The 26,032-nt window shown below is 35.6% G+C and overlaps 1 protein-coding gene across 1 annotated transcript; it reads left to right on the forward strand.

The window, feature by feature from the left end:
- The first annotated feature begins 464 nt into the window (after nt 1–464).
- On the forward strand, nt 465–26,032 carry CHMP2B (charged multivesicular body protein 2B). Its single transcript, XM_035015161.1, has 6 exons — nt 465–744; nt 13,794–13,885; nt 18,294–18,488; nt 22,387–22,489; nt 25,564–25,670; nt 25,850–26,032. The coding sequence occupies exons 1-6, from the start codon at nt 711–713 to the stop codon at nt 25,958–25,960; spliced, it is 642 nt and encodes a 213-aa protein (XP_034871052.1). The 5' UTR covers nt 465–710; the 3' UTR covers nt 25,961–26,032.

A 26,032-nucleotide genomic window follows, 5' to 3' on the forward strand; every position in this document is an offset into this window, starting at 1 on the left:
GCTGCGCGGGCTGGCGCCCGGGAGATCGCTGACGAGTCAGGGCGGAAAAGAACGTGAACTCCGGAGACAAACACCGCCAAGGCACGCACCACAGCCCTGCAACCAACCCCTGCACTTATGAAAGCACTGATACTGACAGCAACGGGACGGGTTGTAAACCAACTGGTTCCGGGACGACCCACACTTGTCCTAAGACGCTAGAGACCCCCACTTCCAGCTTGCCCCAAACAAGGAAGCAAGGGCTAACCAAGGCCCATCTCTGTTAGCATGTCCCCACGGAAGCCGCACAGAGAAGCCTCCCGACACCGCCGACGGTCTCCCACGCTCTGCTGCCACCGAAAGCCCCCCCTGACACGCCACGCCGCGACCCCGCAAGCGGGGAGAGCCGGCAGCGGCTGAGATGAGGGCAGAGGCAGCAGCTTCAGGCGCCGCAGTGCGCAGGCGCGCGAGCCTAATGCGCAGGCGCCGCCTAGAAGTGACTTCTCCAAAAAGTGTCTTAGTTCTCGGTCACCTGAGCTTGGGGCGAGTCGGCTGCGGTAGGCTTCGCCGATACCCGCCTTCCCCGGGTCCTGCCTGGAGACCCCGCCCTCCTCTCTGGCCCGTCGCTCCGTCACACCAAACCCTCTAGGGGCCTGTCCTTTCCCTCCTGTCCTTTCTCAGTCGCGGGTCGGACCGGGCCAAGCCGGGCAGCCCAGGCGCGGTCCCTGACCATGGCGTCTCTCTTCAAGAAGAAAACCGTGGATGGTGAGTTCAGGCCGGGCCAAAGGGGCCCAGCTCTGCGTTTCCCTGGCGTGTTTTGGGGGCTTCCGGCCACGATTCTTTCAGCTGTCCCTGGGGGCGGGGCTGGATCGAGTGGCCCCACAGGTGACCGCCCTCGTGCGTCACTTCTCTGCTTCCCCATCGCTGCTGACTCGCCACACCTCGACCTCACCTGAGCAGATCTGGCTGCTTCTCTCTGTAACGCACATACACCACCTTTACCGCCCTGCCCCCACCCCCGGTTTTTCCTTTAGCGAGACCTTGAGCATTTCGAGGAGACAGGATGCGGTTGGCCCTTGAGTGTCATTAGACGGAGATTTGATGAATTTCTTGTTGGTTTCATCTGTTGGTTTGTTGCTCCTTCAGTTTGGAGCTGTACTACTTAACAGGCGTACAAACAGGAAAACTGTATTCAGCTGGAGGAGGGGATAACAGGCTCCAGTTACAAAATGAACCTAGGTCTGGGTCGGCTCGCCCTTAAGAATGTCCCATCAATAGAGATGTGAAACAACTGCTGCTTTACTGACTCCGGGAGAAATAGAAAAGAAACCTAAGGGAAGTACCTTGGGTTTAGTTTTCATAATGTATTTTTCCTTCCCTGTGATTATCTTTTGCTATCTAAAGTAAGAGATGTGGTATGTATTGTCTGCATAGAAGTTTACATTTTTAGATACTTGCATTGTTTCAGACATTTAGCTCAATGTCCTCTTAAGAGGAAAAAAATGAATGTACGGAAATATACAAGTTGTTGTTTATAAGCAGTTACTGTAATGTATATATAACACTGATTAATGACTTCTTGATATTTACATTGACTGCCACCAGGAATCAAATTCACTCAAGTTATTTAAAAATTGTGTTTCCTATTACATGTTGAGTCTAGGTTGCTGTTGGTTCAACCAAAGAATCACTTCTTTGTAAGGGTCTAACCCTGCCACAAAAGGAGCAGTGGTAGCTAGACAGTGATTGGTACAAACAGGGTGCTGAGTCCAGACCTGGGGTAACTCCTTCATTCCTTTGTATTGACTGTTCCAGTGCCAGCAACATTATTTTCGGGGGGATAACAAAGACATCACTTTTACTCTGCCACTCTACCCTTCACTTCAACACATAATGTAATGTTAGCCCTGATTTAGTACACAGCATAATACATTTTTGCCTACCCTGAGTGGGTGAAAAAAAATTTTTTTTCGATTTATGGACCTTTTGTTAACTAAATAGTACCATTTACAGTACCTAGAATACCTTTCAAGTTGGTACAGGATATAGGACAATTATGTGAGGTGGATTTGTCTAATTTTTAATGTGGCACTTTCTTCACTGTTTCAGTACCAATATTGTGGTTTCCAATTATTGTATAGTACTTCAGGGGGGAAATGGTTTATTTTTTTGCTTCAGTTTTTTATAGTGACAATTTGCTAAACAGAGGAAAAGAGTTGTACCATTGTTACTGTGATGTTACAAATTATATTTTTAAAAAAATCTTAACATTAAAGTCCAAACAGCTTTAATTGCTTAATATCTGTCAAATATTTTCAAAGACATAAATATCAGTTCTGTATTTTCATCACTGTGCTTCTAGGCACAGTATACTAGGACTATTGTACTTTATGGAACAGAATAAAAAAGAAAAAAAGTGAGGATGTGCAGTGAGGGTATTTAACTATATACTCATTTGTAGTTGGGTTAATTCATCCAAGAAATAATGTTTTTTGCTAAATAGATTTATTTGTAAAAAGAAAGTCTTAAGGACTTTAGGAGCTATACTACTGATTTAAAGATCTATGTGTGAAATTTCTGAATGTAAATTTGGCCACCATGTACATTTACTGTAACTAGCAAACTGCATACTTGATGTTTTTTTACATTATCATGTCAATTCAGATCACTTACTGACATTTTAATTATAGATTTGTACTTTCATTATTCTGATAATAGAGCTTTGTTGATGTTTTTACTCCTTGTTTTATTAAAAAGGTGTTTTGTTTAAAAGGTGACAGCATTCTTCTTAGCAGTAATGAGGCTGTATATTATGAAATGTAATGTATTTTTATGCTTTTCTCCCAGATCCTCGGACTCGTTGATTATTGATCATAAGATCTTTTGCTGTATGCTGCCTTTATCTGTTTCAGCAGTAATGAAATTCTGATATATAAGGGAAATATGTAACTGCACATAGATCTGGAGAATAATTGAATCTTTTTGTTTCTTTGGATTGGCTGGAAGAGTTGCATACTATATCATTAAAGACTACTGCACTTGTAAATTAAAAAGGGAGACAACAGTACAGCACTTATTACCATTCAGAGTTATGTTTAATTCATTTTTGACACAAAGATGAACAAGCCTCTGCAGTGTATACTTTGTTACAGAAATTAATGAGAATTGTACCTCAGTGCCATAGAAGAGAAAGATTATTTTGAATTTGAAATTACAATTGAGTATTTGGTTTTCCTTTTACTGATTTATAAGGTATACACATATACAGAGGGTAATGTGTTTACAGTGTTTTTTTTCCCCCTAAGTGGACTAATGGTGACCTGCTTATTGAAACTAATTATGAACCTGTAAATCAGGATGCCATGAGGATTTGTCATAAATGCACAACTAAATATGTCTTTTAAAAAGTGAAATTTTTTAAGCACTATATAATTGTTGTCTGTTATCCTCAATAAAGGCAAATTTGAGGTCCTACTCTAAGCCAGCACTGTGGTAGCATTTTGTATGCAGCATCTTATTTAATTCTCACAAAACTTAGAAGGTAAGTACTATTATCATCCTCACTTCATAGGTGAGGAAATTGAGATACAAAGGACTAAGTAATTTGCCCAAGGTCACACAACTTAGTGGCAAAACCAGGACCTCATCCCTTGAGTATTATCACTGATAATATTTCCTTTTTAGAGAGCCTATGACACAGTTTAATTTTGCTGTTCTTTCTAGTACATGGAATTCTCAACTTTTGGTAGGTACTATGTAATGGTAACCATTTATCTGTGAACTGGACTCTTTTTCCCTTGGAATCAATGGTAGAACTTTAACTTCATATAGTAGTAGAACTGGGAAGAACCCTCCTTTTCCTGATTCTCCCTTGACCCAGGGTTTCTTAGGAAGTATTGTCCAGTCTCTTTTTGCTCTTCATGTAAACTTCTTAAAGGAGTTGTGTCATCTCCCATCCCTACCCCTTTATTTCTCAGACAATGCCCCAATTCTATAGCAGTTGCTTTACATCTTAAGCAGAGAGATCTTGCTAAGATCATCAATGACTCCTAGATTGTCAAAATGGCCATTTTTTAGTGATCACCTCTTGAGCCTATGTTTTGCATTTGGTCCTAATAATAATTTCTTTATTGAAATTTTCTTTTGGCTTCCATGAAACTCTTTAACATTTTCCTCAAATTTCTCTAATCACTTTTTTTCTTTCTCCTTTCAGGTTTTTCTTTTCTTTCCTTCCTCTTTTCCTCCCTTCTCCTTTCCTTCCTTCCTTTTTTTTTTTTTAAACCCTGCTCCCTAAATGTTAGTGTTCTTCTTGGTTCCATCTTGGGCTGCCACTTTTCTAACTGTACACTCTCTCCCTGCATGATCTTATCCAAAGTCTTGTTACTTTATCTATTACCTAAGTGCTGATGGATCCCAAATTTGTATCTCTAGTTATATTTTTCTGAGTTTCAGACCAGCGATTTGCTAAGTATCTCCACCTAGAGGTCCCAAAGTACCTCAGATTGAAGAGATTCCAAACAGAATTTATCACTATCTACTTTAAGTCAGTTCCTTTCCTGAGTCTCCTCTTCCCGTATTGGCAGGTCTTGATTTTGCCTCCTACCTTTAATTAATTACCAAGTTTTGCTCCTTTTGCCTCTTAAATATTTGACACATGATTTTCCACTGTGTGTCTGCACTCCTGCTCTAATTCAGATCCCATTTTTCTTGCACTTTATTACATCACCTTTCTGCTTTTCCTTCCTGTAGCTTCATAGCCCTTAAATTGTTCATCTACAAAGTTGCCTTGTGATTTGATCCACCAGAAACCCAAATCAGACTATTCTACTCCTCAGTGTAAACCCCTTTATTATATCGCTGGTACCGACAGGATCAACAAGAGCTCTTTAATAGGCACATATGGCCCTCCTTGATCTGGTCCTTATCTTTCTTTTCATGTCCCTGAACATTTTACTGTCCAGGGGTATTGTTCTTATATTCATCAGTACTCTTTCTCTCTCTGACATATTTTTGCTCATGATGTCCTTATGCATAGAACCCTCTTTTTCCTTCCTCTGGCTAACCTGCACTAGGTCAGGTGTTTTTCTTCTCTAAGAACTCTTCTCTGATGCCACCTCAAACTGTGTTAAGTATCTCAGTCCCGTATTCTCACTTTTTTAGCCCCCGCTTCCTGACTTGCATTCACTGGAACTAAAGTAGATCCTTGTGCACTTCCAGAGTTGGATTATGTTTATTCAGAGTTTTTCCTACATTGCATTTATGCAAGGTAGCAGAGTCTCTTCAGCACACATGAAAGTATCTCTGCAGCAGTTTATTTCAGGCAAAATTTCAAAATGATAGTATTTACTAACCAAAAGTAGTGTTTCCAGGATCCAGAGCTTATTATAGTCTATATCCATATATCATTGCCACCCACCTGCAAGCTTAGACATAATTTGAGGAACTTTCTACTGATAGAAGAGCAGCAAGCTTCTTGGTTTTTGAGTTACTGGGATTGTATCCATGTATGCTAGTAGTTCAGAGTTCAGAATCTGAAGCTTTGACTAACTTGGGATAAATCTCCTGTGAGAAGGTAGGTTGACACATTTCTGATATCTTAAGACAATAAAATCTACCAACTATATAAACTGAATCCCCTCCAGAACTTCTCTGCTTTCTTCCAAATAAGATAGAACTGTCTGGTGCTACCTATAATAGCTAGATCTTTCCTAGGATGCTTTGTGTTCCCTTAGTGCTTCTTACTCTGAATATTTAAAAACTCAAATTTTACTTGCTGTTTGGCCCCTACATTCTTGGCACACCAAAGAAAAATAATTGAGCATGGGATTCAGAAGCACAGTACTCTCTTCTGAGCATTTTTCTGAGTTAAGGTTCTCCATACTTTTTGGTATGAAGACGGATGGATACCATCCATGGGTATTTCTGTAGGAAAATGTCTTTTGTATTTCTGCATCCCTAGCATGACCCCAAAGACTGGTATTTCTTTTCCTGCTGCTATTTTCTACCTTCAAGTCCCTAAGTCTGTGAAACTTTCCTTTCATAGGATCTTTCCTTCTTGTTCCCTCTCTCATCTAAAGTGAGGAAATGCTCTTTCACAATTTTCTGAAGTGAAGCTGTTATTGATGATGGTACCAAAGCTGTGTCTTTGAGGACCAAATGAGACCTAACGATATACTGACACATAGCCCATATGAAGACCTTCCGTCAGCTCTTGAAGACACTGATATTTTACTAATGATAAATTAATCTGAATGAATTTCTCAGTATTTGAGTGACTTGAGATTTTACTGGGGGGGGGAGGGGAGGGGCAGGAAGCATTCCTTTTATGCTACCATAGGGCTAGACTCCTATTTTCTCTTTAGTATTCTACCTCCTCCTTCCAAGAAAGTCCTGCTGAGTTTTTCAACTTCAACCTAGTTTTTAAATGGATGATTGGCTCCCAGGACCATATGTAGAAAAAATCTGTTGGCACAATCCTGCACAGTTCTTTCTGTTTCCCATAGTTGTTTTTTGTTCTTATTTTTTCTTTACCATGTATCAAAACTGGTTAATTAAGCTGATGCCATTCCTCCCTGATTTTTTGATATACAGTTTCCAAACCCTGAGAAACAGATTTGCTTGCATATCAAATTCTGATTCTTCCCCCATCCATTCTCTCATTGTCATTTTCCCTCTGCCTCTCAGTAACTGGTTCCCAGAGCCAGCATTTTCTAGGAACTGACCTTAAACATTTCTTTCTTATCCCTTAACTTTTGAGTTTGTGCTATTTGCAGTTTTTTTCTCCTCATCTACCCAAGAAGGTGGTACATCCCTGCATAGCCAGGACTCCTTTCCTCTTTACTGTTTGGTGAGCTCCACCACACCCCCTTCACACAGGTGGTTCTTCTATTCAGTAAGGATCAGGTTGTAGCTAATACCCGTTATCCTGCCATCCCAGGGCTGCAGACCCACTACTTACACTCACAGCTGCTGCAGAGATTGCAGATGAAATTTAAAGGAGAAGCTCCCTGTCTTCTCAGGTCTTGATCTCCAAAGCAAGTTAATAAAAATGGTAAAGCAAGATGTGCTTTGTTTATTCTGTGCTTCTCTTTCAATCCATGTGATCACTAGACTTAAGACAACTGATAGGCAATAAAACTGCATGGATCAAAATGATTTTTTTTTTCTTTAAAGAAATACATTTAAAAGCAGAAAATATGGTATATTAGATTAAAATTTCTGTCTTGCCCCTGTAGTAAACATGACCTTATAATAAAGCACAAAACCCAGTATATGGTAGAGTGGATGCTGGGCCAATAACCTGAACTACCCTGTAAGCTTGAGACAGGGTATCTCCTTTTCCCCAAACGAAAGGTACTTTAAAGATATTTAAAATATAACTCACAAATTAATGAGTGCCTGTATTTAGAGTTGATAATTACTTTTTGCTTCAGTCCTTAAATGTGCAAATTATATGTAAATAAGCAGGGTCTGGAAAGACAGCCATAATTCAAGTTGGGGCCTAGCCTCAAACCCCAGTAGAGAATTCTATCTAGTAAGCTAGGCTGGACCACATGGAGGCCCCTTTTGTATTGTTTTTATTTTTTTATTTTTTGACTTTTTTTTTTCCTGTAAGCAGATAGACCTTACTGATTCACGACTAAGGAGGGCAGAATGACCTTCTCTGTCTGTATCTTCTTAAGTCCAAAATTTAAGCCTGATCAGTCCAGTGCACACATGTATATTTCATTCAGTAAAAATAACCTGAAAGACTTGAGATAGGCTTTTAATGCCTCCAGTGGAGCTGGCTTGGGTGGCCTTCTCTAAGTGTTGTGCTGGGTTTGGATGAGAAGAGGGTAGTGGTTGGGACGGCCTCCGACCCTTTTTTTACCTTACGGAATGGGAGCAAAGAGAACATACCATAGTCACAGCCATGTACCATTGCCATTTTCACAATGTAAAAGTTCTTTATTACCACCTATTATGAAGTGCTTCACAGCAACCCCACAAGGTAAATGAAGTGCTGGAATATAAAAATTTGGGCATATTCTTTTGCCTAGAGAAGGAAGCAGGGATGGGCAATAGCCAAGCACTCTATCTCCTAGATGTCAGCAATACCCAGTACATGTTTCTCTCATTGTCTTGACTCAGAATGAAAACAAGGGGAAAGCAGAAAATTGTAAGGGAAATATCGGTTATTTCAGTGCTCTATCTTCCACTGTATAAAGAGATCTATCATAGTTAAAGTTCATGGTTAAATTATCAACCATCTTTCTTGGTAACCAATAGAGTTTATTATACATTTCAAAGAAATGTATTAACTATGCCTATGAGTCACATTCTTTTACATTTCAGTATATGTCTGTACTCCCGTAGATCACTGCTAAGTATACTATATTGGGGTAGTAGTTGGCATGAAGTGTGGTGGGAATACAAATAAATAAATAAAATACTTGTGCTCCTTGCTCTTAAAGAGCTTGTAATCTTGGGAGGAAATCAAACCTACCAAAAAATAAATATAATGGAAAATAAACTTGGCCTAAAAACATAAGTGTCTCAGAACCATTCTCCTATTAGCCCCTCTGAATTATCTAGAAGACCAAGTCATTAAATGTGGATTTAATATAGGGATTTTTTTTTTAAAGAGTGATTTGTTTTTTATAGGATATGCCTATCATCTCATATGAAGAAAATGTTTTACTATCTTTTCTTACCATAATATGTTTTAAAGTGTTATGACTGTATTTTAGTATGCAACATTAGATGCTCTCAGTTTATAGCTTAGAACTGTTTAAATATTAATAGGTCTATTAACTATGGGGCTATGGAATGTGCAGTAGTTAATTTTCTTTTTCTTTCTCTAATATACAGTGATAGTTATGGTACACAGTTACATAAAATTAAGAAAAGGGAAATAAAACTATTTTGATTAAGGTACATGTTCTGGTAAAATTTCATGTCATAATATGTGTTTTCCCAACAAAGATGGCTATATCTATTTTCTGCTCTCTGATTCTGTGACATCAACTGCTGTGTCCAAAACGTCAATCAGTCCTAACACTACGTGGAGTTAGCACAGGTGCAGGGCTCAGTCCTAGAAGACTGTCCTCATCCTAGATGCCCAGTTGGCCACCAGTACTTCTGACTAACCAGCTGTGAATTCTAGAGTCCCCATAACTTCCTCCACAGTTTGATAATTTGCTAGAACAACCCTTAGAACTCAGGAAAGTGCTTTACTCAGGAATAGCCAAATGGAAGCAAAGTTGTGGGGGCTGTAAGTGGCCCAGAGCTTTCATGCCCTTTTCAGGCACACTGCCCTCCCAGCACATCAGTGTGTTCACCATCCGCGAAGTTCTCCTAATCTCTTCTTTATTCAGGAGTTTTTATCAGTCTTCGGTTCCACTCCCTTCTCCTGAGATCAGGGGGTTGGGGCTGAACATCCTACCCTCTATTCAAGCATTTTGTCTTTCTGGTAACCAGCGCCCTCCAGAAACTATCTAGGGGTCCACCTTCTTGAGCTAAAAGATGTTCCTACCACTAAGGAAATTCCAAGGGTTTTAGGAGCTCTGTGCCACGAACTAAAGACAAGGATCAAATACATACTTTTTATTACATATTATACTATTCTCATAATGAATAAGTATATATTGATAGAATTCTAGATCTTAGCAGTCAAGGCTTTCAGCAATTGCTTTGCATCTGTATCGGTTATCTGACCACAATTTAACTTGTCAATATGGTGGCTTCTTTTTCGCTTCCGTACTCTGAAGGCTTTAGAAGACCCTCATCATTGAAACAGTAGGGTAAGTGGTCAGTGTTTTTATACCAATTCATTGGTTTTGGCAAGATAGCATGCTAAGTTCAAAAGAAGAAAATTGGGAGTGTTGAGGATGAAAAGGCTGATGACTGCTTTTAAATCTAGGGAAACGAGAGCTTTGCTGTTTAGTGTCTACAGATGTCAGAGGAAAGATATTGTGCACTGTGGACTGAATTGTATGCCCATAAAATTCATGTGTTAAAGTCCTCACCTCTAATGTGACTATATTTGGAGATAGGGTATGTAAAGGGTAACTGAGGTTAAATGAGGTTATGAGGGCATAGCCCTAATCCAATAGGAGGGTGACCTTATAAAAGAGGAAGAGGCACCAGGGATGGGCACACTAAGAGAAAAGACTGTATGAGGACATAGCAAGAAGGCAGCCATCTGCAGGCTAAGGAGAGAGGCTTCAGGAAAAATCAAACCTGCCAACACCTTGATCTTGGACTTTCAGGCTCCAGATCTGTGAGAAAATTAGTTTCTATTGTTTAAACTACCCAGTCTATGGTATTTGTTATAGCAGCCCTAGGAAACTAATAAATTGTGACAATAGAATGCCAACCAGTGCTCCATGGAGCATTAGCATCTAAAAAATATTCAGATTCCAGATCTGTAAGAAAATTAGTTTCTATTGTTTAAACTACCCGGTCTATGGTATTTGTTATAGCAGCCCTAGGAAACTAATAAATTGTGACAATAGAATGCCAACTGGTGCTCCATGGAACATTAGCATCTAAAAAATATTAATAGAGATTTCTTAGAAGGGACCCTTGGCTTAATAAATTTGGGAAATAAAGGATGCTTGGGTGGCTCGGTCAGTTAAGCGTCTGACTCTTGATTTTGGCTCAATGTTCTGGGGTCGAGCCCCCCCCATTTCTCTTATATATATGATATGGTTTCCTATTTCTATATTTAAGGAACCTGTAGAATACATTCCTAGAAAATCCTGAGCATGAGCTGTCCACCAATATAACTTCATTGAGAAACACAGTATGCAAGAGAGGGAAAATAGATGGCTTGTAAAGAGAAGCTCTGGCATCTTAACTTTTATTCAGAAAGTCATTGTAGTTGATTAGTTATATTTTATATAATGACTTGAAATGTTTTTCATTCTGTTTTAAATCTTGTATATTTTTACTGATATGTATCTATATTGATAAGGATTATGTCTCCGATACCTTTATTTCTTGTTTGCCTGAAAGCCTTCATAGCATAATATGGTAGTTAAAATCAGAGGCCCTGGAATCAGACTGCCTGTATATGAATCCTAGCACTCTTTCTTCCTTGGGCAGATTACCTTACCGAATGTCAAATTCCCTGAAATAAGTGAGATAATAGTACTTATATTTGTGGTTGTTGTGAACCTCTTAGTATGCTGCCTATTCCTCAATATAATTAGTTATCTTTATTCTGAGTAAAGTTATATGTTACACACAGGAATGTGTAGAACATAAGTTGTGATGTTCCATCAGTAAAAGGATAATGGGTGTTGTTGGCTCTGTTGTTTTATTTGAGGTGAAATTCACATAACATTAACCATTTTAAAGTGAACAACAGTTCAGTGGCATTTAGTACTTTCACAATGGTGTATAACCACCGCCTCTAGTTCCAAAACATTATCATCATCTCACAATAAAATCCTGTACAAGTGAAACAGTGACTCAGCATTCTCCTCTCTCCCCAACCCCTGGCAACTACCAGTCTGCTTTCTGTCTTTATGAATTTATCTATTCTGATATTTCATATGAACATAATCATAAAATGTGACCATTAATATCTGGCTTCTTTCACTTAGTATAATATGTTTGAGGTTTATTCATGTTGTAGTATGTATTAGTACTTCATTTCTTTTTATACTCCAGTTCACTTATACCTAGAAGTAGAATAGCTGTGTCATATGATAATTTTATGTTTATCTTTTTGAGGAACCACCAAATTGTTATCCACAGTGTCTGAACTTCATTTCTTTTTATACTCCAGTTCTCTTATACCTAGAAGTAGAATTGCTGTGTCATATGGTAATTTTATGTTTATCTTTTTGAGGAACCACCAAATTGTTATCCATAGCATGTGGAACAATTTACATTCCTATCAGCAGTACAAAGGGTACCAGTCTTCACATCCTTATTAATACTTGTTATTTTCCATTTTCATTTTTGATTATAGCCATTCTGGTGGGTGTGAAGTAGCTCTCATTTTCCTTATGACTAATGATGTTGAGCATCTTCTTTTTGTGTTTATTGGCCATTTCTGTATCTTCTTTGGATAAGTGTCTGTTCAGGTCCTTCAACCATTTTTAATTAGATTGTCTTGTTTTTGAGTTTTAAGAGCTTTTTATATATTCTAGATACTAGACTCTTAACATATATATAGTTTGTATATATTTTCTCCCTTTTTGTGGAATATCTTTCCACTTAATAATGTCCTTTGGTGCAAAGCCTTTAAGTTTCACGAAGTCCAGTTTGTCTACTTTTTCTTTTGTTGCTCATGCTTTTAGAGTCATATCTAAGAATCTATTGCCAAATCCCAGATCTTGCGAATTTACTCCTATGTATTCTTCTAAGAATTGTATGATTTCAGTTTTTATATTTGGGTCATTAATCTTTTTTTAGTTAATTTTTTTAAAAAGATCTTATTTGTTTGTTTGTTTAGAGCGCATGGCCATGCAGGCAGCGGGAGGGGCAGAAAGAGAGGGAGAGACTCTCAAGCTGACTTCTACTCTGAGCATGGAGTCTGATGCGGGCTTGATCTCATGACCCCGAGATCATGACCTGAGCTGAAATTAAGAGTTGGACCCTAACCGACTGAGCCACCCAAGCACCCCTAGTTAATTTTTATATACACTGTGATGTAGGGGTCCAATTTCATTCTTTTTCATGTGGACAATCCTGTTGTCCCAAGTGCCATTTGATGAAGAGACTATTCTTTCTGTTGTTGTTGTTACTGTTGTTTTTAAATCTACCTCTTGACTAGAAAGGTACTCTAATGAAGTGATTAAGATTACTGATTCAGGAGACAGAACACTTGGATCCAAATCTGGCATTACTGCTTACTACCTTGTGACCTTGGGCAAGTTATTTAAACTTCCTAACACTCAGTTTTCTTTAAATATAAAATAATAGAAAAATCAACTCCATAGCATTATTGTGAATATTGTATAATATATGTACAGCACTTAGCAAGATTCCTGATAATGAGAGACCAGTTTTGGCAAGAATTACCATCAATGTCTATGATTTTTGAAGAAATTACTGTTTAGTAACAACTAACCCAAATTATGGTCCATCAGGCCTAGACTAATACTTTAATTCTTCAAAAGATGGGACTAATGAATCCAAATGAATTCAGTTAGAAAAACATTAAGATTGATTGGGAATTTAATAGTATATCAGGGCAATTATGTATGTTATTTACACCTTAACAACTATCCTTATCATATGAATAAGAAACCTGAAGTTTAGAATATTAACTAATTTTGCCAAGATATCATCAAATAATGATCCAGTAGCAGAGGGAGGATTCAAATCCAGGTCTGCCTCATTGGAAGGTCTGCTGCTTCACTCTGTCATAATGACTTAGTGTAGAAAAAAGGATTTAATAAACACATGATCTGTCTTCCTTCCTGGAATTTCATATAATACTGGAGTAAGAAGAGATGAAAAGTGTGTGTGTGTGTGTGTGTGAGAGAGAGAGAGACACACATATATATGTGCCACATAAAACATTGCATACCATCAGTTCTCTAAGGGAATATTTTATTGTGATTTATATATACTTTTGGTTAAACCTCCAACTATAGCCTGTCTGCACTTATCTTGTAATTCTTTATATAATTAATATTTATAATCCAAGTATTAATATTTGACTAATTTTTTAGTATATTGAATGAAAAAAATTTAACATCTAGTAAATCAAGGTTTCTTTTTTTTTGATTAAGGTCTCCAAGTCTAATATTTCAAATGGTATTGAAAAAAATTTTGGAATTCATACATTTAGGTTTCTTTTGTGGTTCTCTTAGATGTAATAAAGGAACAGAATCGAGAATTACGAGGTACACAGAGAGCTATAATCAGAGACCGAGCAGCTTTAGAGAAACAAGAAAAACAGCTGGTAAGTAGAACATTAAATTTCAGTTTAACTTTTCAAACAAATTTGGAAATTAGTGTTGGAATAATTTGCTAACTAAGAATAAGACACATGGCAGGTGGTAAGTGATTTACTAAGAAATGGCATTTAACGTCTTCCTGCATTTTCTGCTTACCTTTGTTTATTGTGTCATTCTGACTTTTATCAGGATTCTGTGTATTCTGCCGATTATAAAATCAAATTATTCTTCAGTTTGTAGAAGTCATGAATGCGTGGGAGGAAATATTACTCAAAACACAGCTACTTCATTCTCAGTTAACAGCAAAAATAAAATAGTCCTGAATAATAAGAAAGGGTTACAAGAAATAATTATGTTAACTCATTGGTATCTTACTTGATACTTTAGTGATCATTGTATCTGTGATAATGAATGTACTTTTTAAAAAATAGATTATCTTCCCCATCTTTAAATATTTTTGTTATGTTTTTAAATGTATGTTGCTTAAAATCTTTTAAATGAACAGCATGATTGAGATATTACTAACATGTAATAAACTACATATTTAAAGCATACAATTTGATATATTTTGGCATATGCATAAACTCATGAAACCTTACTTCCATTAGGGTAATGGACATATCCATCATCCTGAAAAGTTTCCTATTCCCTGTGTAATGTCTTTCACCTATCTTTCCCTGACTCCCTCCTCCCTGGCGAACACTGATTTGTCACTGTAGATTAGTTTACATTTTCAAGACTTTATATAAATGGAATCATATAATATGAACTTTTTTTTTTTTAATATGGCTTCCTTCACTCATCATAATTATTTTGAGATTAATCAGTGTTATATAATCAGTATTAATTTTTTAAATTTACTTCATTGTTTGGATGTTTCACAGTTTATTTATCTGTTCACCAGCTAGTGGACATTTAGGTTATTTCCAGGTTTGGGCTATTTTGAATAAAGTTGCTATAAAGATGCAATTGAAGTCTTTGTGTGAACATATTTTCATTTCTCTTGAGTATATTCCTAGGAGTGGGATTGCTGGATCATAGGGTAAATGTATGTTTAACTGTGTAAGAAACTGCTAGACAGTTTTGCAAATTGGCTATAATGTTTTCTGTTCCACCAGCTATACTTGAAAGTAAAGTTGTTCCATATCCTGGCCAATAGTTGGAGTTGACAGTCTTTTTACTTTTAGTCATTCTGGAGGTGTATAGTGGATTGTCATTTTAAATTATATTTTGCTAATTGCCAATGATGTTCAGCATCTTTTCATGTGCCTGTTTGCTGTTTACATGTCTTTTTGCCCATTTTTGTCAATGTTTTATTTATTTGTATGTTTTTTATATATTTCAAATACAAGTACATTATTAAATATATGTTTTGCAAATATTTTCTCCAGTTATTGGTCTTGTCTTTTATTTTCCTGATAGTGTCCTTTGTGGAACAGAAAATTTTTTATTTTAATCAAGTGCAAAAAAGAATCTTAGTTTTAGTTCTTACATTTAGGACTGTGAACCATATTGAATTAAATTTTATTGTGTTATCAGGTGAGGGTAGAGGTTCACTTTTGCATCTGTTGAGATGATGATCATGTAGTTTTTCTTCTTTAGTCTGTTAATGTAGTGAATTACATTTATTGATTTACTAAAGTTGAATCAAGCTTTTGCTCCTGGGATAAGCTCCATTGGTAATGATGTGTTTTTTTCTTTGAAATATTTTTTTCAGTATGCTGAAATTCTGTTAAGAATATTTGCATCCGTGTTTGTGAAAGATAGTGATTTGTAGTTATCTTTTTGTCCAGTGTCTATTTGGTTTTGACATCCGAGTGATGCTGACTTTAAAGCATGAGTTGGTTTCTCTTACTCTTCCTTTACTGGAAGAGTTTGTGTATTTCTTCCTTAAATGTTTGATAGAATTCATTAGTAAAGCCATTGAGAAGGAGCTTTTCTTTGTGGATATGTTTTTAAACTACAAATTCAATTTTTAGAAAAAAAAAAACAGATACAGAATGGATCAGGATATGTCTTTTTAAATGAGCCTTGGTAGTTAACATCTGTCAAATGATTCGTCCATGTCTACTAAATTTTAAAATGTAATAACCGCAATAGCCAAACTGTGGAAAGAGCCGAGATGCCCTTCAATAGATGAATGGATAAAGAAGATGTGGTCCATATATACAATGGAATATTACTCAGCCATCAGAAAGGATGAATACCCAACTTTTACATCAACATGGATTGGGACTGGAGGAGATTATGCTCAGTGAAATAAGTCAAGCAGAGAAAGTCAATTATCATATGGTTTCACTTATTTGTGGAACATAAGGAATAGCATGGAGGACATTAGGACAAGGAAGGGAAAAATGGGGAGGGGGAATTGGAGGGAGAGATGAACCATGAGACTATGGACTCTGAGAAACAAACTGAGGGTTCTAGAAGGGAGGGGGGATGGGTTAGCCCGGTGATGGGTATTACGGAGGGCACGTACTGCATGGAGCACTGGGTGTTATACGAAAACAATGGATCGTGGATCACCACATCAAAAACTAATGATGTATTGTATGGTGACTAACATAACATAATAAAATTAAAAAAAAAAATAAGGAAAAGGACATTTCTAAAAAAAAAATGTAATGACCTATTATTCATAATATTCCCATATTATCCTTTAACATCTTTAGAATATGAAGTGATCCCTCCTTTGCATTCCTAATCTTTGTAATTTGTGTGTTCTCTTTGTCTCATTTTTTTTTTTTTTCCCCTTCATCTATCTGGCTAATGGCCTGTCAATTTGATCCACCTCTTATGAAAAAAGGCTTTGGATTTCATTAATTTTCGATATTTTTTCTTTGCTACTACATAGATTTCTTTTATTGTTTAATATTTTTTCTTGTATTTACTGTTTTACTTACTCTTTTCTACTTTCTCAATTTTGAAGCTTGTGAAATATTTATTTTTTCTAATATAAGTTTTAATACTATAAATTTCCCTCTAAGAACTGTTTTAACTGTAGCCCACACATTTTGATATGTTGCATTTTCATTTTATTAAGTTCAAAATATTATTTCTCCTGAAATTTTTCCAACCCATGACTTATTTAGAACCATGTTTAATTTCTGCATATTTATGATATACCTTCCTTTTCCTTCCTTACTGATTTCTAGTTTAATTTCATTGCTATTAGAGAACATACTTTGTATGATTTCAGTCCTCTTCAGTTATATTGAGTTGTGTTTTCTGAGCAAAATATGATATATTTTGGTGATTCTCTTCTTTTTTAGTGTATATCTATAAAAAACAAGATTCTGCTGTTGGTGATGGCGTTTTTATAAATGTTGGTTAGGTCAAGTTGATGATAGTATTTTTTATAAATCTGTATCATTGCAGATTATCTGCTTCTAACAATTACAGCAATGTAATCCAGAGAGGAGTGGTTGATATCCCTCATGCTGATTGTGTGTTTCTCCTTTCAGGTCTGTCACTTGTGCTTCACATATTTTGAAGCTCTGTTCTTAGGTGCATGCACGTATAGGATTATTTTAACATCTTTATATATTGATTCCTTTGTCATTATGAAATGCCCCTTTTTATTTCTGGTAGTATTCCTTGTCTGTTTTTTTATCTGATGTTAATGTACACACTCCAGAGTTTCAGATTTTAGTAAGTAATTATATGGAATACGTTTTCCATTATTTTACTTAGCTTTGTTTTTGTAATTAAAGTTGGTTTCTTGATATAGCATATAGTAGTGTTTATGTCTTTTACTGAGGTGTTAGGTGAACCTTTTCACTTAATGTAATTGTCTGTCATATACGCTTTAAATCTACCAATGTGCTCTTTTTGCTCTGTCCCACCAACTCTTTGTTTTTGTTTTTGTTTTTTCCCTTTTTCCTACTGACTTTTAGGTTGAGCTTTTTCGTTTTCTTTTGGGCTCTTTGTAAATACTATTTTATAGATTTGCTTTGTATTTGTGGATGAAGGTATGAATTCTGTCTTTCCCGTGTAAACCTGTGGAATAAATTGCTCTCTCAAATTAACTTTTTTTGTGACTTTATGACTGCCTCTTCCTCTCTTTTTTTTTTTATTTTTTAATTTTTTTAAAGATTTTATTTATTTGCAAGAGAGAGAATGAGAGACAGAGAGCATGAGAGGGAGGAGGGTCAGAGGGAGAAGCAGACTCCCCGCTGAGCAGGGAGCCCGATGCGGGACTCGATCCTGGGACTCCAGGATTATGACCTGAGCCAAAGGCAGTTGCTTAACCAACTGAGCCACCCAGGCGCCCACCTGCCTCTTCCTCTCTTTATGATCAGGGAGAAAAGGGTATATGATGTGTGTTTGATTTTTTTTTTTTTTTCCTGAAGTTAATCATTAAGGGACTACCTCTCAGTGATTTTATTCCCCTCTTTTTATTTCCTTTCTTAGGAATTAGAAATTAAGAAAATGGCTAAGATTGGTAATAAAGAAGCTTGCAGAGTTTTAGCCAAACAGCTTGTACATCTACGGAAACAGAAAACAAGAACTTTTGCTGTAAGTTCAAAAGTCACTTCTATGTCGACACAAACAAAAGTGATGAATTCCCAGATGAAGATGGCGGGAGCAATGTCTACTACAGCAAAAGTAAGTGGGAACCATTATATCCATATATTTATTGTTTTATCTAAGACATATAAGTGTCAGTATTCAAATCAGATTTAAAAGTAGCTCCTGATGTATATTTGGCACAGAATCTGTGTAATATTTAGTAAAAGGCGTTAATAATACTAGATAATCCAGATAACTACTTCTAGATTTTTTAATTGAAGTATAGTTATCTTACAATATTATAACAGTTTTGGATGTATGTAGATTCTTTATTCATTTACTATAAAATTTCTTGTTTCAGATATTTTGATTTTTTCCAAGGTCATGTGTAGCTTCTAAATTTTTTAAATTGACTTAAAAGTGTTGTTTGCTTTTTTCCCTTAAATTGTCAGAAGATTTTTGGTCTTATTTCATTAAGCTATAAGTTTTAATTACTTCTGAGTAATAATTTGCTCTTGATTCATTTTCATGTATGTGTCAGAAGGACACATGATTTCTCTCAGAAGGATTTATCAGTTAATTTTACCAGGAACTTATGTTTAACTTACGGTCTTTGTATAAAAAAAATGTTTTTACTATAGTTTATAGGACGTGAGCTTATTTTAGAGTGAGCGAGCTCGGGGGTGGTGTGGAGGGGAGAGGGAGAGAGAGAACCTTAAGCAGGCTCCACACTTAGCATGGAGCCCAAAGTGGGGCTCAACCTCATGACCCTGAGATCATGAGCTGAAATCAAGAGTTGACACTTAACCGACTGAGCCACCCAGGCGCCCCTGAGCTTTTTGATTTTTTAATAAATAATGAGTCCCTTGATGTATGTGAAGTACTATAAGGAGTAAGAAGACATCTAAGATGAAGGACCTGCTCTCACAGATTTTATAGTTCAATTGGGGATGGGGTGGGGGTAGAGAGCAGGGAGGTTAAGGTATATCTGACAGGGAAACTACCGACTACATACGTCAGTTTGTGCTAAGTTTCAGTGAACTGCACAGATCTTTGAATTGAATGATCTGAAAGACTTTGCAGAAGACTAGGTCTTAAAAATACCATTAGGTGTTAAATATAAGGAAGGAGGAATATGAATATGAAGACCAAAATAAAAGAAAGCCACAGAGGAGAGAAAGTAAGAGGTTCATATTTAAAAAATGGTATATACAGTTGATTCTCATTATTTGAAGTAGTTAATGTTCTGTTAAGTTGGGAATACTCAGTTAGTAAATATCGAACCATTTCTCTTATGGGAAATATAGGGTTAGCCTTTGGTCACAATGTTTTTGTCAACCAGCTTATACCTAATGTTTATGTGTTTCTGTTGAAAGACACCATAGTTAATAAATGTTGATTCATTAACATTGAAGTCATGCCTAATCAAAGCTACCATGTATTTTCTCCATGGACACATAGTTTTGTGCACTTAGTACTTTGGTTGGGGCCATTTAAATAATGACAAAATCACCAACAAAATGTACAAAAATATGGCACTAAGTAGACCACAAATAAGGACACTTATTTACGGTTTGAGAGTTGAGACAGGAAGGCAGAGTGTCACCTTGTTTGACCTCAGCTGGAAACAAGCATGTTGAGCAACTGACATTTTTTTGCTGTTCTCTGTGTGTCCACAGAGGAACACAAAAGCTCCATGAGTATTGGTTTGAGGTTTACAAATACATTTTAGTTAGTAGGCAGATCCACAAATACAGAATCTGGAAATAATGAGGAGCAACTATAATTGTGTTTTAGATTACAGAACACATGAAAATAGAATTTATCCATCTTAGCTGCAGTAAGTGCAGTGACACAATATGTTCTTTAAAAAAATAGAGGAAGTTTCAAAAAAAAAATAGAGGAAGTTTCAATATTAGTTTTGTTCTGTTAGGTAACTTATTCTTGATGGATCTTTGTCCTTTTACAGTGAAAAATACATAGTTAAGGACAAAAACTTTTGTTTTTCTTTTTTCTTTCATAAACGGACAGAACTAAACATCTAATTTAGGAAAAGATCATATGTGATGATCACACACTTGAGATGGGTAACCTTTCAATAATGTTAAAGGGAAAACCACTTATTTTGCAATTTTTTTTTTGCAGGTGGTAGGCTAGGAAAAGGTACCGAATATGGTCCTGCCATATAGAGATATCTGTACTGGAATTTTCACTTAATCTTTTTAGAAATGTATTAATTCAGCAAATACTTGTTTAGACCCTATAGGTAGGAAGTATAACAAATGATGGGGATGAAGTGGAAAGCAAAACCAGGCAAGGGTTTAAACTGTACAGTCTATTTCAGATTTTATTTATTTATTTGAGAGAGAGAGTGGGAAGAGGAGCAGAGGGAGAAGGACAAAGAGACTCCATGCTGAGCTCGGAGCCCAACTCAGGGCTCAATCCCAGGACCCTGATGACATCATGACCTGACTTGAAATCAAGAGTTGGACGCTTAACCAACTGAACCACCCAGGTGCCCCCATACATGCTTAAAAACAGCCCATTTGAGAGAGAGTTTAGTGCGGTGATTAGGAATATACATTCTGGACCAGATTACCTGAATTTAAATCTCACTTCTGTTCATTAGCTTTGTGACTTTCAGCAAGTTATTTTGCCCTTCTGTGCCTTCATTCTCCATTTTTAATAGAGGGAAAATGGTGGCACCTAGCATGTAAGATTTGTCAGGCTTAAATAAATGTCTTTTAACTCTAAATTTATTATATGTAAAGTGCTTAGAACAGTGTCTGGCACATAGTTAAGACTATATAGGCTTTTACTGCTTTATTATCATTATCACCATTGTTATTAGTATTAGTTGCTACAATACTGTAAGTTGCAAGTGAAGTAATATAATTTACAGCAATAAATAGGGAATTTCATCTGTAGTGAGTAGGATTTAACAAGGATATCTATTCTAATCAGGGGTGTCAGGGACGACTTCCCTAGGAAAGTGGTGAAATCTGAAGTGTTGATAATGAAAACAAATGGTGAGGAGCATTCCAGGTGTGAGACAGCGTATGCAAAGGTCCTGTGGCAAGAGAAAGTATGGCACATTTAAGGAAGTGAAAGATCAGTGTGGCTGGAGGGCAATGGTGCACCATAAGACTAGCTTGTTAGGCAGAGTTCAGTGGTGTTTGGTCTCATAGTGAATTATGGATTTTGGCTTTTAATACTAAGAACAATGGAAAGTCACTTCAAAGGTATGTGTGGGCTGGAGGGGAATGGGGGAAATCCAGTGTTATACTTAAAGGTTACCTTGGTTGTAGCATTGTGTACAGATTGCGAAAAGACTGCTTGGTATCTTTGAAACTGATGTGTTTTATATTGTATAGTGTCTGAACTACTGTATATAATACATAAATTTTATATATAATATGTATAAAATATTTTGGCCATGCTAGATAGCATTAATCTCTTTTAATGAAATAACTTGTGAATATAAAATGTAAGAGTTCTTTTCACATATTTTTACAAAACTCGGTGTTCTGTTCATTTCTTTAAACCGTGGTTTAAAATATGTGAATGGATTAAGTGTGTATGCTGTGTATCTTCCTTTTTAATTTAGACATCAAAAGCTTAATGAAAAATTTTATAAAATTTAAATTGTAATTCTTTTCAATTTAGACATTACCTACTTGCCACATAGTAGGCAAATGTAGTTTTCCCATTTGAAATGGATTTTTTGCGGACAATGTTTTTTATTTTTTTTTTTTTTTGCCTACTGTTCATATGAGTTTTTTCACCCTGGTCTTTATTATATAAATGTTAAGCAGATGGTTTCCAAGTGAGTATTTCATTTTTTTCTAGACTACTTAACAGTCTTATGTTAGATTATGACAGTATGTATATCTTTAGAAAGCCTGTATCTAATTTGATATGTTCTCTTTGGACTTAATTCATAGTAAAATGTCACATTTATGTAGCCAACATGAATCTTTTCATATATTTAAAGACAATGCAAGCAGTTAACAAGAAGATGGATCCACAAAAGACATTACAAACAATGCAGAATTTCCAGAAGGAAAACATGAAAATGGAAATGACTGAAGAAATGAGTAAGTTTAATAACTTGTAATGAAATTTACAGTTTTTTTATCTTTGAATCAGCCACGTTTATTTACTAGCAACCTCATATTCTAATCCATAAAAGCACAAATGTTGAAAAAAGCTATGGTACAGCACCCTTCTGAATAGATGTCTGTATTATAACTCTAGTGTATTGTTAAATTGGCAAAGTATAAGGCTCAAATCCTATCAAACTTTACTGGAAGAAAAAATATAAAATATGATATGGCATATTTTTATGCCATATTGGCCCCAGTGGTTTTGCTTAATTGATGAGGGGACCAAAACCAACTTGTGAATAAAAGAACTCTTCCTGGTATGAATTTGGTAGTTTAAGAGTTGTGTTGATTCTTTTCATACTAGAGAAGATCTCTATTTTTATTAGAGGTAGAGATAATGGGAAGCTCTTTTGTTCTTATTTTTTCCTTCTTCTTCCCTAAGTTATTTAATATTTAGTTTTCTTCTTTTTGACTATAAACTAATTGCATTTTGTAGAGGAAATATGGAGAACACAAAGAAACAAAGTTCATTTAAAAAATCTGTTATCACCCAGATATAGTTACTGATAATGTTATATGCTTCTTTCCTATATTTTCCCATATCTTATAGAAGTTAAATCATATTACATGTGCAGTTTTGAACCTTATCCTGCTTTTAGAAAACATAATAGTATGATATACACATGTACTCATGACCTTAAATCTTCTCCGAAGTCTTTTTTTTAATAGCGTTAATATTGCATAACATCTGTATTCAATAACATCAATCTTAATTTATTGAACCATTCTTACATTGGTCAGTAAGATTGTTTTAAAATTTGTTGTGTATTTGCTAATCCTTTGATAAATGTTTCTGTACTATTTTTGACTAAATTTTTAAAATCTCTTTAGAGTATTAACTTTTGTAAGGCTTTTGGTTCATACCAAAATCCTCCCAGAAAGACTATTCCAATCTTTATTTGGTTGCTAATAAATAAGTGACCTTTTACAGCATCCTGGTCAACATTACTTAACCTGGTATGTAAAAACTGACATCATTATTTTGCAAAGGTATTTTCTAATTGTTTTACAACTATGTAGAGATACGCCAGTTTAGTTCTGCTTAGCTGCTAGCGTTTTAATTTAATGGCATTTAGTGTATAAACTAGTATCTGATTAAATTATCAGGAATATGAAACCACCTTAAGTATTCAATTTCAAAATATCTATTTTCTATTTTCCTTTTAGGAGTTAATGAAAATGTATGTGTATCTTTGATAGTTCAAAAATTCTTTAGCTTTGACTGTGAATCTTTATTTTGAAAAATATGACTTTTTTGAAACATCATTAGTGAATTTTTAATGACTGAGAATTGTCATTTTTATAATGATCCCAGTATCTAACATGTTTATGTGATTCCCAGTGATGGCACAGGTGTGAGCAGATCTTAGAGGAATTAACTTTTCCATTAAGCTATAATGAAGAGAATCAATAGGCTCATACAACTCATATCTATCATAGTTCTCATTGGTATTTTACTACTTTGCAAATGGGTCTGAAAGAATAGTAATTGTTGGTGATTACTCATTTCTTCTATGACCTAGTAAAGTGCATTAACATTAGTATTTTTATCCAAAGATAAATTCAATGTTTAAATGGATATAATCTTTTTCCAGTTGAAATTTATGTTGTATAGTGCTGCTCCAGAACCAACAAGTTCAGTTTTGTAAACGGGATCTTTGAGAAATCTGTATTTTATACACACACACACACATTTTATATACACACATATGTATGTAAATACATATATATACAAATATATAAATTATATATATACATATATATATATAATATGGTTAATTTTGTTACACTTTTTCTGAAAGCATCCTTCTTTGTTAATCCCTGATTACACCTCTCTATTCTTTCTCCTCTATCTCAAATTGTCAAATCAAGCTCATAGCAACCAGAGATCTTAACCAGTATCAAGCTTTATTAATTATATCAAGGACACAAACAAGATGTACATGTGAAACAGGGAGAGGGCTGGGACGTCCCCAAGTGATTCCCCAGATCTTTTTTCCCATATCAGACATAAGCTCTTTGACCCAGAATAATAGATACACCTTTTCCATTCATGCCCCTTAAATAATAACACAACAGAAGAACTTACTCTACCTTGAGTGTATTCCTTTTGTCTTCCACCAGGTCTTTGCTCATTCTATTCCCTCTGTTTCTGTTTGGTCAAATCCTATGCATCCTTTAAGGACCACCTCACATGTACTTCTTCCCAGTTGGATATAATCTCTTCCCTTTATTATCTTTCTTATTTACTACAACCTGATTGTTAATTTCTTTTCTACTTAAATGTAAACTACCTGAGATCATTTTTCTCTGTCCATTAATTGTACTTTTACTACATGCTAGGCACTTTGTTTCAGAAACAAGACATAATCCTAATGTGATACCTTCTATACAGAAGCTTTTCCATAAATACTTTGGGAAGGGAAGGAAGAGAGGGATATGGCAATAATAATCTTTGCAAGGTTAAATTGGATGTCATTCTGTAGACAAGTTTAATAAAACACTCAACCTTATACTTTGTTAGAATATTCTGCCTACATGTTGAATGTAAATTTAAGTTGAAAATATAGGTATAAAAAGAGTACATTGTCTAATATTTACAGGATATTTGATTCTTGCATATTATTACATGGTCAGATTTAACAGCTACTAACTAGCTCAGTGAATACAGTTTGTAGAATCATATTTAAAAACTTTAAGCCTTTAGCTGTGAATTTCTTTTGTTTATTAGACACATTTTTAAAAATCATAGACTTGTTATATAATTATTATTTATATTAGTTGTGTTGCAATGAAAAGTACTCCAGATTTAGTAACTCAAAAATGTATAAGTGAACTTCACTAACATTTGAAAATGACTTTTGTAGTTTGCTGGTTCAACTAAGTTTGCCCTTGAGTAATATTACAAATATGTACACATAGTTGGACCACCTTCTAAAAATGTAAATCTAACTTGAAATCTGTTTGATAGTAACTGTAATTTTGTTTCTCCCCTTCCCCCCAAGTCAATGACACACTTGATGATATCTTTGATGGCTCTGATGATGAAGAAGAAAGCCAAGATATTGTGAATCAAGTTCTTGATGAAATCGGAATTGAAATCTCTGGAAAGGTATGAATATGTCTTCTATCCTCTGTTGGAATCGTTTCTACCGCTTTTGTCACTTTAAGTTAGCCTTTGCCCTTAGAGACATCTTTTTATATTTGAATGGAAAACGTCTTTGCAGCATATCCTTTGTGTCCTTGCCCAAATTTTGATAATGCATTTTTTTTCCTTTTCCTTTAATATAGATGGCCAAAGCTCCATCAGCTGCCCGAAGCTTACCATCTGCCTCTACTTCAAAGGCTACTATCTCCGATGAAGAGATTGAACGGCAACTCAAAGCTTTAGGAGTAGATTAGTCAGAAAAACCATAATATTTTGCTTACTTATAATTATTTAGTATAAACCAGATTTAGTATAAGTGCAGATTT

This window comes from Mirounga leonina, unplaced genomic scaffold (assembly GCF_011800145.1).
Source record: "Mirounga leonina isolate KUSES-001 unplaced genomic scaffold, KU_Mleo_1.0 Mir_169, whole genome shotgun sequence".
Classification (NCBI taxonomy): domain Eukaryota; kingdom Metazoa; phylum Chordata; class Mammalia; order Carnivora; family Phocidae; genus Mirounga; species Mirounga leonina.

Excerpts from the sequence above, each read along its gene's own strand:
- CHMP2B (XM_035015161.1), top strand. The coding sequence starts at position 711 with ATGGCGTCTCTCTTCAAGAAGAAAACCGTGGATG. Across the intron at positions 22,490-25,563 it reads GGAAATGACTGAAGAAATGA|TCAATGACACACTTGATGAT; the intron begins GTAAGTTTAATA and ends CTTCCCCCCAAG. Across the intron at positions 25,671-25,849 it reads GAATTGAAATCTCTGGAAAG|ATGGCCAAAGCTCCATCAGC; the intron begins GTATGAATATGT and ends CCTTTAATATAG.